Genomic DNA, 16363 nt, shown 5'->3' on the forward strand with positions numbered 1-16363 from the left:
ACAATCCAGGTGTCGGAAGCACTTAGAGACTTACCCAAAAAGACTCACAGCTGTAATCACTGACAAATGTTTTCACTTTGTCAATGAGGTATTTCTGGGTAGTAAGTTGGTCTGTTGATATCCCTCTAGTGGTGTGGGGGCTGTGCTTTGGCAAAGTAGTGGGGTTATATCCTGCCTGGTTGGCCCTGTCCGGGGGTATCATCGGAAGGGGCCACAAAGTCCCCCGACCCACCCGCTGTCTCAGCCTCCAGTATCTATGCTGCAATAGTCTATGTGCCTGGGGCTAGGGTCAGTCTGTTATATCTGGTGTAATTATCCTGTGTCCTGTGTGAATTGATGTATGCTCCCTCTAACTCCCTCTCTCTCCCTTCCCTCCTGGACTACCTGAGCCCTAGGACCATGCGTCAGGACTACTTGGCCTGATGACTCCTGGCTGTCCCCAGTCCACATGGGCTTGCTGCTGCTCCAGTTTCAACTGTTCTGCCTGTGGCTATGGAATCCTGACCTGTTCACCAGACGTGCTACTGTACCTTGTTCCGGACCTGCTGTTTTCGACTCCCTCTACCACACCTGCTGTCTCGACCTCTGAATGTTCGGCTATGAAAAGCCAACTGACATTTATTCCTGAGGTACTGACCGGTGGTCTACAACCACAGGGATTACTAGTTGAACCTGCTGGTAATCTATGAAAGTTTGTACATCATCATCTTTACTGGCACAGCCAGATGAGGCCTGGCCACCCCTCAGAGCCTGGTTCCTTTCTAGGTTTCTTCCTATGTTCCTGCCTTCTAGAGAGTTTTTCCTAGCCACCGTGCTTCTACATCTGCATTGTTTGGGGTTTTAGTATAAGCACTTTGTGACTTCTGCTGATGTAAAAAGGGGTTTATAAACACATTTGATTTGGTATTGTGTGTAGAAGGGTGAGGATTTAAAAAAAATATTTAATACATTTTGAATTCCGGCTGTAAGACAACAAAATATGAAATATGTCAATCGGTATGAATACTTTCTGAAGACACTGTAGCTATCACACATAATATAACAGATATCACACATGGACAACACTAGTTGTCCTTTATAGCGATCTAGCTAACACGTTAGTTACTGTATGTAACATACCTCCGTTAGAGCGCGGATCTTTCCTCCTGGCTTTGCTCTTCTTTTTGCCCTTGGTTTGGCCTCCCATTACAACAATGACGATTTGTAATCAAGTTTATAATTTATGTCCGAATCACTGTAAAAATATTGGGGACAAATTAGTCCACGCGTAGGGTGTGAGTGCACATGCTCAGTACTGCTAACCCAGCAGCTACGGAGAAAGATAGTGGACAAACAGTTCCAGTTAAATGTGAACGGCAGTAAGAACAGTCGCTGTTTGAAAATGCCAAAGGCAATCGATTTGATGTTGCGTTTTCTTGCCTCATGTACTATATACAACCTTAATTAGTTGAGTCTTTGATCAAATTCCATTGATAAAGTGTTGAAACAAACGCCATTGGAGTATTGTTAACGGAAAATAGGCGGGAAAGATATGATGTGAATAATTGACAGTCTGAACTCACCAATGGGCTGCCAAGCTGGAGCCCATACCTCAAGAACATTCTGGATTTGGACCAATCCACACCTACGAGCGTTTTCGTCACTCAATACACATTTCCAAACAGCTGTTGTAAATAGACGAATGACATACTGCTAGCTAGTCTTTGATACCGACGACAATCATATATTATTTTCAAAATTGTACTTTTTCGGATATCTATTACAGGCGTTTGCCTTCTAACAACTGACTAAACGAAAGTTATCGGCATTCAGACCTGAATTTAAACTGCCACCGCCTCAGCGCTCTTTGGAACGTCAAAACGTTATGCATTTAGCTAGCTAAAACATAGCAAATTGGTACTAACGAGTTAACGTTAGCAGGCTACTAGTAGCAAGGTAACGTTACGACTTGGACCAAGGAGAATTGAGCAGTCAACTAACAGTCTGGCTCCCTAACTTATTGTTATCTATCTGGACAGCTGACCAGGCAGCTAACTAGTTTACGCCCGCTGCTTTGCTGGAGATATTGGCCCACTCTAAGATAGCCGGTCAGACGCGCCCACATAACATTAACTTTACTAGCTAGGTAGCTAACTAACGTTGATGCTCCTATCTCCCATCTGTCCGCTGGTCAGACCCGGGAGACTGCCCTGCCACGGAGCTTCGTTGTGGCCGATGCCACCGGCCCCGTTTGACGAGGGAAGCGAAGCACCAGTTCCTGGAAAGTTGAAGAGTAAACCACAACGCTAGCTAAGGTTAGCTATCCACCGGACCGTGGCTGTGTGCGCAGTGACAGCTCTGTATTTGATTGTAGTTGGCTAGACAGCTAACCGTTTGCCAGGGCTGTTGGACCAGTGTTATAGAGCGATGGGGGAGTTAAATAAAGAGGTTGTGGATCTAGTTTGGAAAAGACCAGGCAGCAACGGGGTGTCCGCTTCACTCTTCAGGAGATGGACCCAGGGTAAGCTACCTCTCGCCTACTTCGCTCCATTCTGGCGCACCCCCCTCTAACCTGAACACAATCCTAGACATTGTCAGTGGTGGGGCAAAATAAGTGACTCTGTGATTCCTGTATTTTAGGGATGGTCTTCAGTGAGACAGAACACACAGCACTGGAGCAGTTTGAAGGAGGACCCTGCGCTGTCATTGCTCCTGTACAGGTATTGACCAGTCCCCAGACCAGACAGTGCATAACCTTACACACGAACATGACCCAGCCTATGACCAGGTAGAGGGTGTTGGTGTCTGTTACCAGAATGATGATATCAAGACAGGCACACATCTTCTTAGATAGCACTTTACAGAAGTCACCCGACAGGCACTCAGCTGAGAAGCCTTCTCTACTACTGTTTATTTATTATAGTACTCTATGGTGCTGGAGTGTCTTCGCAAACATCTGTTCTTAGACAGAGTGGATGAGGACGGCAGGTTGTGTTTTTGATCCTATAGAGATGGGTTACAGCTTGTAGAATATTTCCTGATTGTGTGTTTCCTGCAGGCCTTCCTTCTGAAGAACATCTTGTTTAACAGGGAGAGTTCTAACTGGAGACGCATCACAGGTAACCCTGACCTCTAAACCTAACCCAGCATTTCCCAAGCTCAGTCTTCGGGACCCCAAGGAGAGCCCATTTTGGGTTTTGCCCTAACACTACACAGCTGATTCAACTTATTAACGCTTGATGATTAGTTGATTATTTGAAACCGCTCTGTGGTGTTAAGGGAAAAACTAAACATACACACCTTGGGGTCCCAAGGACTGAGTTTGGGAAACCTTGCCCTGACCCAGAAAAAGTTGTAACTAGAGACACGTCACAGGTAATCCTAACTTCTGATCCCAAACTGACCCTGTTAAACAGAGAGAGCTCCAAATGGAGATGCATCTCATATATATATATATATATTAGAAACCTAGCCTATATCTTCTGTTCCTTGTAGAGGAGGAGCAGAAAGCGGCCCTATGTTCTACTCTGGCTGAGATCCTGGAACAGGCCTGCTCTACTTCCTCCACCACCTCCTACTGCCTGGTGACCTGGGCCAAAGGACAGTGCCCCCACACTACCACTCACACATCCCTGACAGGGGGTCCGGAGACCAGTCAGACCCAGCAAGACCAGCAACCCAGTGAGTCCCACTACTCATCTATCCACTAATACCCATGTAATATGAACAACTGCATTGCTATAGTGAGATGGTATTAATCATCGCATATGATAGTGGGTAGACCGCATAGTGAGTAGTATTGCTGTCACTGTAAATCTAGAATAATGACATGTGTTCTGTCAACGTTACCTAAATTGTTTCACTAAAATGTGTATGTTTGCATTTGTGTGTGTCTCCTGTGTGTAGCTGCTTTGGCTGCTGAGGATCTTGGCTTTGAGCGGTTTCACAGCATCCTCCAGTAAGTAACTCTACTGACTGTGGCTCATCTCTCTATTGGCCATGACTTCATGGAGATGAAAGGACCACTACATTGCAGGAAAGTCAGGAATGCTAGTGTGTGTATCTCCATCTGTCTGGGGTTGGCTAAGCTTGTGTGTGTGACTGGAGTTTCTCAATAATGATTTACAACCTGCTGACTCAGCACACACTCCTGACTCAGCACGCACACTCGTCACTGATTCCTTAATGAGACACACACAATCTTTGATTTTCTGCCAGAGGAGCATCCGATTGCCATATGGCACATTGCATAATGACATTATACAACACTGTCAGCATGAACCCTCCTGTCTCTGCACTCATTTAGAGGTCAATGTCATTAGAGGTGGTCTCGCTGACTTCTAGCCCCTGACCTTTGACCGCTCATCTCTACAGGAAGCGTATTGTGAAGTCATTATCAGAGCTTAGAGAGGAGGTGGTGTCTCTCTACGAATCCTGGAAAGGGCGCTGTGGAGTCCTGCTCTTCCTCTACTCTGTCATCCTCACCAAGGTAAGGCTCTGCGTGTGTTTGTATGTGTGCATATTACTCTGCACTCTTTGTGTGTGTGTGTGTGTTTGTATGTGTAACCACTTTTCTCTTTCTGTCTCTACAGAGGATAGAGAACATCAGGAATGAGATTGAAGATACTACAGAGCCTCTCATAGATCCAGTCTATGGCCACGGCAGGTACAATCCCTGATCCCTCACTTTATTGAATCTTTATCAGCTATATTTATTTTGACAACTTGAGATAAGTGATGTTCCAAAAAGCTTAAGCCATTACTTTTCTTTCTCTTTCTTTCTCTCTCAATTACTTTTCTTTCTCTTTGCAGTCAGAGTCTGGTTAACCTGTTAGTGACGGGCCATGCTGTGTCTAATGTGTGGGACGGAGACAGGGAGTGCTCTGGCATGAGTAAGTACTCCACACACAGGCTGACTTATTTATTTGTAATTTTTTTTGTCATTTAGGAGACGCTCTTACGCCCCACCCCCCCCCACCCTACGGGTCCCCTGTGGGAATCGAATAAACCTCATTATCTGGCAGCGTGATTTAATTGGAATCTTTTCTTCAATGAGCATTTGGCGACTTTATTGCTGTTTACGGAAGGTGTTGCGAAGACGTTGTCCAGTTTCCTGGTGACTGTGATACCACATCTGAACACTAGATGGCAGTGGTCAGTCAAACTTTCATACACACAGAGACCAAAGAAGCTGTTTCACTTTTTTTTTTTTGTCTAAGCTGGTCTTCTTTTCCTCCCTCCCTCCCTCCCTCCCTCCCTCCCTCCCTCCCTCCCTCCCTCCCTCCCTCCCTCCCTCAGAGCTCCATGGTATCCACAACCAGGCAGCAGTTGGCTTCCTCACTCTCATGGAGTCACTACGCTACTGCAAGGTACGAACAAACACAGACTGACATTCCTTCAGGCTTGTTATGTCCAAACCATAGTGGTGAGTTTGTTCTTGTTCACTAGTCACGAATGATTGCGGAGAGAGATTCAAACATTCTGTGAGAGAATCAGCACCACAAATAAATACATTGTCATACACACTCCCTCTCTCACACATACTGCCACTTCTTTTGTGTGACTGACTCTGTGCAGTAGGACATTTTATGATCTGGATAGTGGTGGAAAACAAACCACTCTGCAAGATCCCATGTGAAAATGTGTTTGGAGGCAATAGTCCTCACCACCTAACCCCAACCCTACACACATTCACACATACTGTGAGTTTCGAGGGAGAAAATAACATTTTACATTAAAAAAAATAAGTGGCTACAGGAAATGTGTAAGGAGCAGGGACTACAGTAGAGTAGTAGAATAGCTGAGTAAGTCTGGGTAGATGAGTTAGACCTGGGTACATTGGTATGTTCATGCTATAAACCTTCTCATTGAACAACCATTGTATTAGTAACAATATGAGTATTTTCTTCTCTCTTACTGTACATATTCTATTACGTCATCAGATTGTATTCCCTGATCATTCCTTTTGTCAGTTGAAATGGCATCAGAAAGCCTTTAGTCTGTAAAACTAACCTGGTCTGGGTTCAGGCAGTTAAGTTGGTCTGGAATCTGAATCAGAACTGCTTTGCTCCAGTTTTGGTTTGTATGTGTGTTTCAGGTGGGTGCGTTCCTGAAGTCTCCTAAATTCCCTATATGGATCCTTGGCAGTGAGACTCATCTCTCAGTGTTCTTCGCCAAGGTAAGAATCACACAAGAACACACACTCAACCTGGGCCATGTGTGTCTGTGTGTAATATAAGCCAGTCTCTCTTCCAGCGGGCAGGTCAGAAAAAGAAGAACCAGGAATGTGTGCTTTAACAGATTTAGTACTGCACAGTTCACATGAGAGAGACGGCAGTAGTATGTTCTTATATGGCTAGTTGCTGCTGTTTTTTGGCGTTGTCTTGAAACCTTGTGGTCAGCTGTAACTGGGCCAACCAGCTTGTAAATTGCACACACACCAGTGTTTTGGGTGAAGCAGTGTGCGTGTAACACAGCTGATATGGGGGTTGAGAAATGACAGTATGTTCATAATGTTTATTAATTGTTACAAAGGGACTCTTAAAGCTGGGCTCCTTAATGGTGAAACTGCCCCATTTGTTTGCGATATTACAACAACAAAGAAGTTACTAAAAACAACACACTTTTTCCCCCCTCAGTCATCAGTGCACAATATGCAGTGGCGATTTTAGCATGTAAATCTTGGTGGGGCAGAAACAAGTGGGGTGCATGCCATCAAAGCCACTACACAACACACTAAACAAATGCATGTCTTCAATATTATTCTACAATGTAGAAAACAGTAAAATAAGGTAAAACCCTGGAATGAGTAGCTGTTCAAGCTTTTGACTGGTACTGTATGTGTATTTAAGTTGTCAAACGTTGAGTATCTGGTTCCATATTCCTAGCACACAATGTTTACATCAAGTTTGTGACTACAAACTTGTTGGATGCTTTTGCTGTTTGTTTTGGTGGTTTCACATCATTTTGTGCCCCATAGAAATGAATGGTAAATAATGTATGTTTCTAAACATGCTACCATGTTTACAGATAGTCCGGAATGAATCGTGAATAATGAGTGAAAAAGTTAGACGCACAAATATCATCCCGCCCAAGACATAACGTCTCACCATTACAATAAAAGGGGAGGTTAGCATTTTTTTTTGACAGGTATGATATTTATGCCTCTAACTTTCAAACACTTAAACAACGTTGAAAAGGGGATGTTAGCTAACTTCACTAAGTAGGTCTACATTGGTTGGATAAAAAAGTACATTAGGTCTACTTACAACTATGTTTAGCCTACTGTACAACGTTTCTACTGGTAGCTTGCAAAGTAAAAATGATCAGCTAACAGTGCATCAGCAAATGTGCCCTTCTGCTGTTTGACAGGCAGAGCCCACAAAGGATGGGGAAATGAACCTAAACCACTCATACTTGTCAGGTATAGTTCACTATTATTTTATCACTCAAATATCCAATTAATGGTGGCCAATATTGAGAGACCAATGCTACCCTTATGTATGACATAATCAATTGATGTTTACTGAGCATGAGCATGCTGTATAACTCTGAAAGGGCTGAGCTAAATATGTGCAATTGTTTTGTATGGAAAAATCTAACATTTTAAGAGGTGATTTATATTACAACCAAATAATTCACTTTTTATTTAACAATCCCTTGAAAATGGCATGTAGTTGTCAATGGTTTAAGTAAAGCTGGGGTCTCCTTGCCCTCTAGCAGGCAAATCGAATGCTCTGCACCGTATTGTGACGTTTTATTGATGACGACCTATAACAATGGTGGTGGGGTGGCACTGTTTCTCCCCTACTGCACATTCTATCTTGAAGTAAAATGACTAACAATTTGGAGCACTATTTTAGATTATTCTTGAAAGAATTTCTTACACTCATTCAAAGATCCTTCTGCATATGTATACAGGCACTGGATTCTGTTGGCTGTGGATCGTGTGTGGAACTGTATACTGCTATACCTGCGTATCAAAGCCAGCAATCAACTTAAGGCGGAGCTAATTGATTCTCTCTGGTACTGGATATGGCATCAGAGGAAAACAGAATGTTACAGCTAGCGTTTACCTACCTCATAACACTACACCCAATGGATTTTTGAAGAAATGGATAATACAATTATTGTATAAAGTGATCAATAACTCCAAAAGCAGAAGTTTGTCAGCAGTTTCCAGGCCTTTTAAAGGGGTCTTATATTAAGATGAATCCAAGTCCCATATCATCTGTGTAGATGTTGTGTATTGTACTGTACGACTCCGCTCATGTCTTGAGGGTTGGAAACATCTTGATGTTGGAGTAAACTATCATATTAGATTAGAGCAGTTGCGCCATGTCCCATGGGATAAAGCAGGGTACTGGGTAGTGTCTGCCTGCTAGGGGGCTGGAACACATGTAGAGGCAAACTAGATGAACCAGATGAGGACCATGAGTCATGGTCCTCATGATTTCACTGTGATGGGAGCCATGGAGGTTATTGGTAGTCAAGGCACTGGTGACATAGTACACACACACACACACATTCCTGTGAGCGGGGAACCTGATCCTGATTAGCATTAATGGACGTAGGAGATGTGTGTGTGCCCTCAGGTGGATGTTTTCATGTTGGGAATGTGATCCCAGAGTTCCCATCTGGATCCGTTTGTCCTGCTGGAGACGATGGACCCCTCATTTCTGATTTGTTCACTTGGATGGAGAGAAAGGAGACTCAAGGCCATGGTGTGGTCGAAGTAACACGTTTGTGTATATTAATTTAAATTCAATATGCAGATATGAGGGCAAGTTACAGCTTAGATGCAAGAGCATAGTACAAAATTAATAGCATGGCATTTACATCTCCACTATGTCAAAAGCAGTGGCTAAAAATCCCTAATGGCAAAGAAACAAATCGCCCAAAAGGCCAATTATTCTTGAATCTCAAGGGTATTTTTTTATTTAACTAGGCAAGTCGGTTAAGAACAAATTATTATTTTCAATGACGGCCTAGGAACAGTGGGTTAACTGCCTATTCAGGGGCAGAACGACAGATTTGTACCTTGTCAGCTCGGGGGTTTGAACTTGCAACCTTCCGGTTACTAGTCCAACGCTCTAACCACTAGGCTACCCTGCCTAGTCGACCGACTAGGATTTTTCAATGCCGATACCGATTATTGGAGGACCTTTTTATTATTTTTTATATATATTTACAACAATACTGAATTAACACTTTTATTTTAACTTAATATAATACATAAGTAAAATCAATTTAGTCTCAAATAAATAATGAAACATGTTCAATTTGGTTTAAATAATGCAAAAACAGTGTTGGAGAAGAAAGTAAAAGTGCAATATGTGCCATGTAAGAAAGCCAATGTTTAAGTTCCTTGCTCAGAACATGAAAGCTGGTGGTTCCTTTTAACATGAGTCTTCAATATTCCCAGTTAAGACGTTTTAGATTGTAGTTATTATAGGAATTATAGGACTATTTCTCTCTATACTATTTGTATTTCATATACCTTTGACTATTGAAAGTGCTTATAGGCACTTTAGTATTGCTAGCTTAATCTCGGGAGTTGATAGGCTTGAAGTCAAACAGTGCTGTGCTTCAAGCATTGTGAAGAGCTGCTGGCAAACGCAGGAAAGTACTGTTTGAATGAATGCTTACGAGCCTGCTGCTGCCTAGCACCGTCAGACTGCTCTGTCAAATCAGACTTAATTATAATATAATAAACACAAAGAAATACGAGCCTTAGTTTCCGGATTTGACCATATTAATGACCTATCATTTCGAAAACAAAATGCTTTCAGTGAAATATGTAACCATTCTGTATTTTATCAAACTGGTGGCAACCCTAAGTCTAAATATTGCTGTTACATTGCACAACCTTCAATGTTATGTCATAATTATGTAGAATTCTGGCAAATTAATTATGTTTTTTGTTAGGAAGAAATGGTCTTCACACAGTTTGCAATGAGCCAGGCAGCCCAAACTGCTGCATATATCCTGACTCTGCTTTGACTGAACGCAAGAGAAGCAACACAATTTCCCTAGTTAATATTGCCTGCTAACATGAATTTCTTTTAACTAAATTGTCAGGTTAAAAAAAATATTTTTTAAATTAACAGGTACTGCATTGATTATATACAACGCAGGACAAGCTAGTTAAACTAGTAATATCATCAACCATATGTAGTTATGTTAAGATTGATTGTTTTTTATAAGATAAAAACTTATCTTATATAATCAATGCAGTACCTGTTAATTTAAAAAATATTTTTTGCTAGCTAGCAATTTACCTTGGCTCCTTGCTGCACTCATAACAGGTGGTCAGCCTGCCACGCGGTCTCCTCGTGGATTGCAATGTAATCGGTCATAATCGGCGTCCAAAAATGCTGATTAACGATTGTTATGAAAACTTGAAATTGGCCCTAATTAATTGGCAATTCCGATTAATCGGTCGACCTCTACTCAAAGCTATATAGTCTTTCTGAATTACGTATACATGCATCATTGCAGACGTGGGGTGATTAGGAATCTCATTCAACTTTTCAATTGAACAGTTAGGCATCTGCTGATTTTGGTACAGAGAGTGATATTCAGGAGCTAGAGCTAGTTCAAGGTTGGATTGTCACAAGTTGAGGCCTCTGAGAATTCTGTAATCAGGGTTATAGAAAAGCACTTGTACCGTGACTGGGAGTCCTGCACGGCGGCGCACAATTGGCCCAGCGTCGTCCGGATTACGGGAGGGTTTGGCCGTGGGGCTTTTCTTGGCTCATCGAGTTCTAGCGACTCCTTGTGGCGGGCCAGGCGCCTGTAAGCTGACTACAGTTGTCAGATGAACTGTGTTTCTTCCGACACATTCGTGCGGCTGGCTTCTGGGTTAAACAAGCAGGTGTTAAGAAGCATCGCAGCTTGTTTCGGATGGACGCATGACTCGATCTTCGCCTCTCTCGAGCCTGTTGGGGAGTTGCAGCGATGAGACAAGATTGTAACTAACAATAGGATATCATGAAAAAGTGTCAAATTTAAAACCAGAAATATATATATATATTTTACCCCTTGTGCTTCAAACCATTAACTTTTGTGTAAGCAATTAAGCAGGTTACGCTTATTTGTATGGTAATCAAAGATCTGTAGGATATGGCATCCGATTTGGGTTCTCCTCCATGCTCATGCAGCTGACGCTACGCTGATTAGGGAGAGGAGCTGTCTGCCCCGTCAGACGTGCACACTCTTTTTCACATACACACACGTGCGTACTGCACACCGTGTCATTACTGTGGGTTGGGAGAAGAGTAAATGTCACATCTAGAACAGTTGTAACTAGTTCATGTCAGTGTGTGTGACGACAACAGCGTTCAGTGTGTTAGTGTTGAGAGAGCTCTGTAGCTGACCTCAAACCATGCATCTTGTGATGCCTGTGCTAGGATTCCCCTGTGTCCCTAATGTAGTGTGTGTGATGTCCCGTCATTGTTACAGTGTGGCTTTTAGACCATTAGTGTGTGACTGCCTCATAGCATTAGTGTTTTTATCTGATCTAACGGGACAAAAGCTCCCCCTCTCCACCACCCTCCCTCTTTTTACCTTTCTCACCCCCCATCCACCTCTCTTCATCCCATTACAGGCCATCTATAATGGCCTGTAATGGGATCTGAGGCCTTCTGTCACCACAGAGGTGGGAGAGGAGAGGGGGATGAGACTACAGAGGGAAGAGAAGGAAGAAAGGCAAGAGGAGAGATTGGGGAGAGAAGATTTTGTGTATTTGAAAACTGAGACAACATCCATACCTCTCCAAAGTGTGCATAGTTCCTAAGTAATTCAATGCACTTTGTCTCAAAGAAGAGTCTTCAACTATATATACATATTTATTTTAATCTCTCTTAGCTGTGCCGTTGAGGAACTAGAGCAATCACACTAGTAGTTTGTTTTGATCACAGCCCAGTATCCCCACCGTTACCCAATTACTGTTGGTCCATTATAAATCTCAATCTGGGTCAGGTGAGCATAATCTGAAAGCTTCTATTGCCAAAATGACTAGCTAAGGTATAAAATAAGATCTTTGTGTTAGGCTTTCACAAGGCAGATCATCATTTTGGTTCTCAGAAATGAGTCGTGTGCGTTCAGATGCATGGTGCGCAACAATTTTCCTTCACAACAAACAGGCTCATTCTGTTCAAGACAACCCAGGGTATCACACCAAGTCATCTTGTACAAACATAGTGATCATAAACCTTGACACCATGACATGCGTTTTATGCAGTGTTGGAAAAAGTACCCAGTTGTCGTACTTGAGTAAAAGTAAAGATGCCTCCAATGGAATATGATTCAAGTAAAAGTGAGTCACCCAGTAAAATACTACTTGAGTAAAAGTCTGGAAGTATTTGGTTTTAACATTTTACTTTTGATAGTTAAGTATATTTGGGCAGTTAATATACTTAAGTATGAAATATAAAAGTTTTAATCTGTTCAAATTCTTTATTAAGCACCCCAGAAGGCACCATGTTCTTGTTTTTTAATTTACAGATAGCCAGGGGAACACTCCAACACTTAGAAATCATTTACAAATGAAGCATTTGTTTTTAGTGAGTCCGCCAGATCAGAGACAGTAGGGATGACCAGGGATGTTCTCTTGATGTGTTGGCCAAATTTTCTGTCCTACAAAAATGTTGCAAAAGTTGCCCAGACTCTAAGCTCTGATGTCATGTATAGCATGTTACTTTACTTAATTCTACTATACAGTTAATCCAGTCAAATGTTATTTGTCACATGTGCCGAATACAACAAGTGTAGACCTTACAGTGAAATAAATGCTTACTTACGAGCCCTTAACCAACAATGCAGTTAAGAAAAAAAGGTGTTAAAGTATTTACTCAAACTGCAGTTAAAAATGGAAAATGAGTGATTAATGAGCAACAAAAAAAGAACAGTAGCGAGGCTATATACAGGGGGTACCGGTACAGGGTCAATGTGCGGGGGCACAGGTTAGTCCAGGTAATTGAGGTAATATGTAGGTAGAGATGGTGACTATGCATGGATAATAAACATAGTAGTAGCAGCAGCCTAAAAATTGGAGGGACAATGCAAATAGTCCGGGTAGCCATTTTGATTAGCTGTTCAGGAGTCTTATGGCTTGAGGGTAGAAGCTGTTAAGTCTTTTGGACCTAGACTTGGCGCTCCGGTACCTCTTGCCGTGCGGTAGCAAAGAGAACAGTGTATGATTAGGGTGGCTGGAGTCTTTGGCAATTTTTTGGTGCCTTCCTGACACGGCCTGGTATAGAGGTCCTGGATGGCAGGAAGCTTTGCCCCAGTGATGTACTGGGCCGTACGCATTACCCTCTGTAGTGTCTTGCGGTCGGAGGCCAAGCAGTTGCCATACCAGGTGGTGATGCAACTGGTCAGGATACTCTTGATGGTGCATGTGTAGAACTTTTTGTTGATCTGAGGACCCATGCCAAATCTTTTCAGTCTCCTGAGGGGGAATAAGCGTTGTCGTGCCCTCTTCACGACTGTTTTGTTTGGACCATGATAGTTTGTTGGTGATGTGGACACCAAGGATCTTGAAGCTCTCAACCTGCTCCACTACAGCCCCGTCATTAACCCTATCCTGTCATGTCATCAGTCATAATGACATATTTTAATCCTGAAAGGATAGAAGGGAGTGCGGAAGGAAGGATGTACTTTAAAAGGGTTTCTGGCTTCCCTAGGGACCATGTCCTCTTTCTCTCTGTAGTGTTTCTTTCCTTCCATCTGAGAGTGATGACATTCACAGGCCTCCATCCTCTTATCCTTAAGCCCCTCTCGGGAGCTGTGTGTCTGTGTGTGTTTACACGCTCTGATGGTTTAACCGGCTTGTGTGTGCAGTAGCACAGTTATGGGTCAGTGATTTAATGGGAAATAGAGCAGCTCTTTTGGCCCTCAGTGTCCCTAAAGAGACTGACACACACACACACACACAGTGTCTTTCCCCAAAGAGCATGTGTCTGATGTTACTTGTGTCTGTACTATGCATGTCCCTAAATGTCTCAAAGTGAGAGGATGGGTCATTAAGTCTGAGGCAGGTCTCACTTTCAGAGAATCTTATAAAGAGAAAAGAGCTATGGTACCTTACCTGTGAGTGTGTGTGTGTGTGCACACACAGCTAGATCTGAGTGAAAGAAGTGTACAGTAACAGTCATTAATATTCTCTGACACATCTGACCTGTTCTATTCTAGCAGGGACAAAGGCTGTGTGTGATAGGGCCTGGCCCCTTGTCTGTGACTGGTCTCAGTCTATAGCTGTCCTGTATATCCCTGTTCTCTATAGTCTTGTGCTGTTGTTCAGAGACCCCAGACAGCTTGTTGTTGATGACAGCCCATTAATCACCTGTCTGTCTCTGGCACACACACACACACACCTTTACCCTAACACACACACCTCTCAGCCCCTCTTAGCCAGGACAAAGGTCTGAGTGTAATTGAGTCTTCTGCTTCAAGAGGCTCTCCACCTAACAAAGAGAAACACTAAACCAACACCACACAGACACTGTAGACTAGGAGTTCCTGTTAGCGTGACAGAGAGGGAAAGAATGGTCAGGGATGGATAGATGGAGAGACAGATGAAAGTATGTGTCAGGACAGAACAGAGGGATCAAGAGGGAGGGGTAGATAAAGGAGGAAGGGGAAGCTGAAGAGGGGGATCGACGAGAGGGGTAAGGCTACACCCATCTACAGCTCCTTACATCTCAGGAGAGGGGGAGGGAAGGTGAGAGGGATAGAAAGAGGGTTGGAAACACCCAAATTTAAAGTGGAAGGGGAGAGAACCAGATGTATAGAGATGAGCTGGACTAGTGTGTTTCTATTTTAGGAGGGTTGCTGTTCAGGAGCTAGATCTGATTCGTAAGACTCAATACAGACTTGAGGGTTTGGGGAACAGAATTAGGTTCTGAGCTCGTTCGGAATGCATTCCTCTTGATTTTCATAACACACAGACACGCGCACACACACTGTCTTGGTACCATTGGGGTGTGTGCACGTGCATGCACATTTAGAGAATGCAGTCCTCTGGTCCAGTGCAAGCAAACAAATGGCTGAAGGAGATGGGGCTAATACACACACACACCCCTTCCCTGTGGAGTGTGTGACATGACATGTAATCTAAACGCAGCAGCATCTCCAGGCCTCTAATAAAACACACATCAAAGACATACTAGCAGGCCTGGCATTTAACACACGCTACACACGTTACCGGTAACTGCCAAAATAATGGAAACAGTTGAGTAAATGAGGGATACAATGTATGTTGAAAGCAGGTGTTAAATTAATTAATAAAAATGCACAGTTGCCTGTTATTTTGGCTATCATGGTTAAGAGATCTGACTTTTTGAAAGAGGGGTCTCAAAGGAGCATAGGGGGTTTAAAATGTCTGTGTGTGGGGTTGCACATTTTGGGGAATATTCAGAGGTGTAAACTTTCCATGGGAATATATGGTACTTATCGGAAATATATGTAAATTAATGTTAATACCGTTTAAATTTAGATTTTTTTTTCATTGGATATATGAGTAAACATAATTGCAAATTATTAAATCATTCCAATATAAATTTTAAAAACAATTTAGTTAATCATAACTTTAATTAAATGAGTTGACCTCTTCACATGGGATGATTTCACTGAACAAAAAAATGAATTTTGAATGATCTCCAATGATCCATCGCATCTCCCAAAAACGTTTTCAACATACAGTTGAAGTCGGAAGTGTACATACATTTAGGTTGGAGTCATTTAAAACTAGTTTTTCAACCACTCCACAAATTTCTTGTTAACAAACCATAGTTTTGGCAAGTCGTTTAGGACATGACACAAGTAATTTTTCCAACAATTGTTTACAGACAAATTATTTCACTTAGAATTCACTGTATTCCAGCGGGTCAGAAGTTTACATGCAATAAGTTGACTGTGCCTTTTTAAACAGCTTGGAAAATTCCAGAAAATGATGTCATGGCTTTAGAAGCTTCTGATAGGCTAATTGACATAATTTGAGTCAATTGGAGGTGTGCCTGTGGATGTATTTCAAGACCTACCTTAAAACTCAGTGCCTCTGATCAAAAGAAATCAGCCAAGACCTCAGAAAAAAATTGTAGACCTCCACAAGTCTGGTTCATACTTGGGAGCAATTTCCAAATGCCTGAAGGTACCACGTTCATCTGTAGAAACACCATGGGACCACGCAGCTGTCATAACGCTCAGGAACGCGTTCTGTCTCCTAGAGATGAACGTACTTTGGTGCGAAAAGTGCAAATAACTCCCAGAACCTTGTGAAGATGCTCGAGGAAACAGGTACAAAAGTATCTGTATCCACAGTAAAAACGAGTCCTAAATCGACCTGAAAAGGAAGGAAGAAGCCAATGCTCCACAACTGCCA

At 42.6% G+C, this 16363-nt stretch overlaps 2 protein-coding genes across 9 annotated transcripts in view; one reads left to right on the forward strand and one right to left on the reverse strand.

The window, feature by feature from the left end:
- Window positions 1–1533, reverse strand: part of si:dkey-12j5.1 (uncharacterized) — a 37514-nt gene extending 35981 nt beyond the window's left edge. For both annotated transcript variants that reach the window (XM_021593073.3, XM_021593069.3), the window contains exon 1: window positions 1120–1533. In XM_021593073.3, the coding sequence (XP_021448748.3) occupies window positions 1120–1186 (67 nt within the window). In that variant the 5' untranslated portion in view covers window positions 1187–1533. The remainder of the gene's footprint in view (window positions 1–1119) is intronic.
- The window catches only part of mindy3 (MINDY lysine 48 deubiquitinase 3), a 51445-nt gene continuing 36406 nt past the window's right edge, over window positions 1325–16363 (forward strand). Inside the window, exons 1-12 of one of the 7 annotated variants that reach the window (XR_016493708.1) lie at window positions 1341–2500; window positions 2620–2699; window positions 3038–3098; window positions 3475–3660; window positions 3886–3937; window positions 4354–4468; window positions 4572–4645; window positions 4792–5133; window positions 5278–5348; window positions 6077–6157; window positions 7351–7402; window positions 7900–8136. Coding sequence is in view for 3 of the 7 variants with exons in the window: in XM_090228361.1 (XP_090084487.1) it covers window positions 2407–2500; window positions 2620–2699; window positions 3038–3098; window positions 3475–3660; window positions 3886–3937; window positions 4354–4468; window positions 4572–4645; window positions 4792–4871; window positions 5278–5348; window positions 6077–6157; window positions 7351–7402; window positions 7900–7991 (1038 nt within the window). In the remaining 4 variants the exon portion in view is untranslated. Of the gene's footprint in view, window positions 2501–2619; window positions 2700–3037; window positions 3099–3474; window positions 3661–3885; window positions 4020–4353; window positions 4469–4571; window positions 4646–4791; window positions 5134–5277; window positions 5349–6076; window positions 6158–7350; window positions 7403–7899; window positions 8137–16363 lie in introns of those variants that run through there. The other 6 variants (XM_090228361.1, XR_016493707.1, XR_016493703.1 and 3 more) reach the window with 6 other exon arrangements.

The sequence above is a fragment of the Oncorhynchus mykiss genome, chromosome 3, assembly GCF_057628025.1.
Source record: "Oncorhynchus mykiss isolate SJ-2025 chromosome 3, ASM5762802v1, whole genome shotgun sequence".
Classification (NCBI taxonomy): Eukaryota; Metazoa; Chordata; class Actinopteri; order Salmoniformes; family Salmonidae; genus Oncorhynchus; species Oncorhynchus mykiss.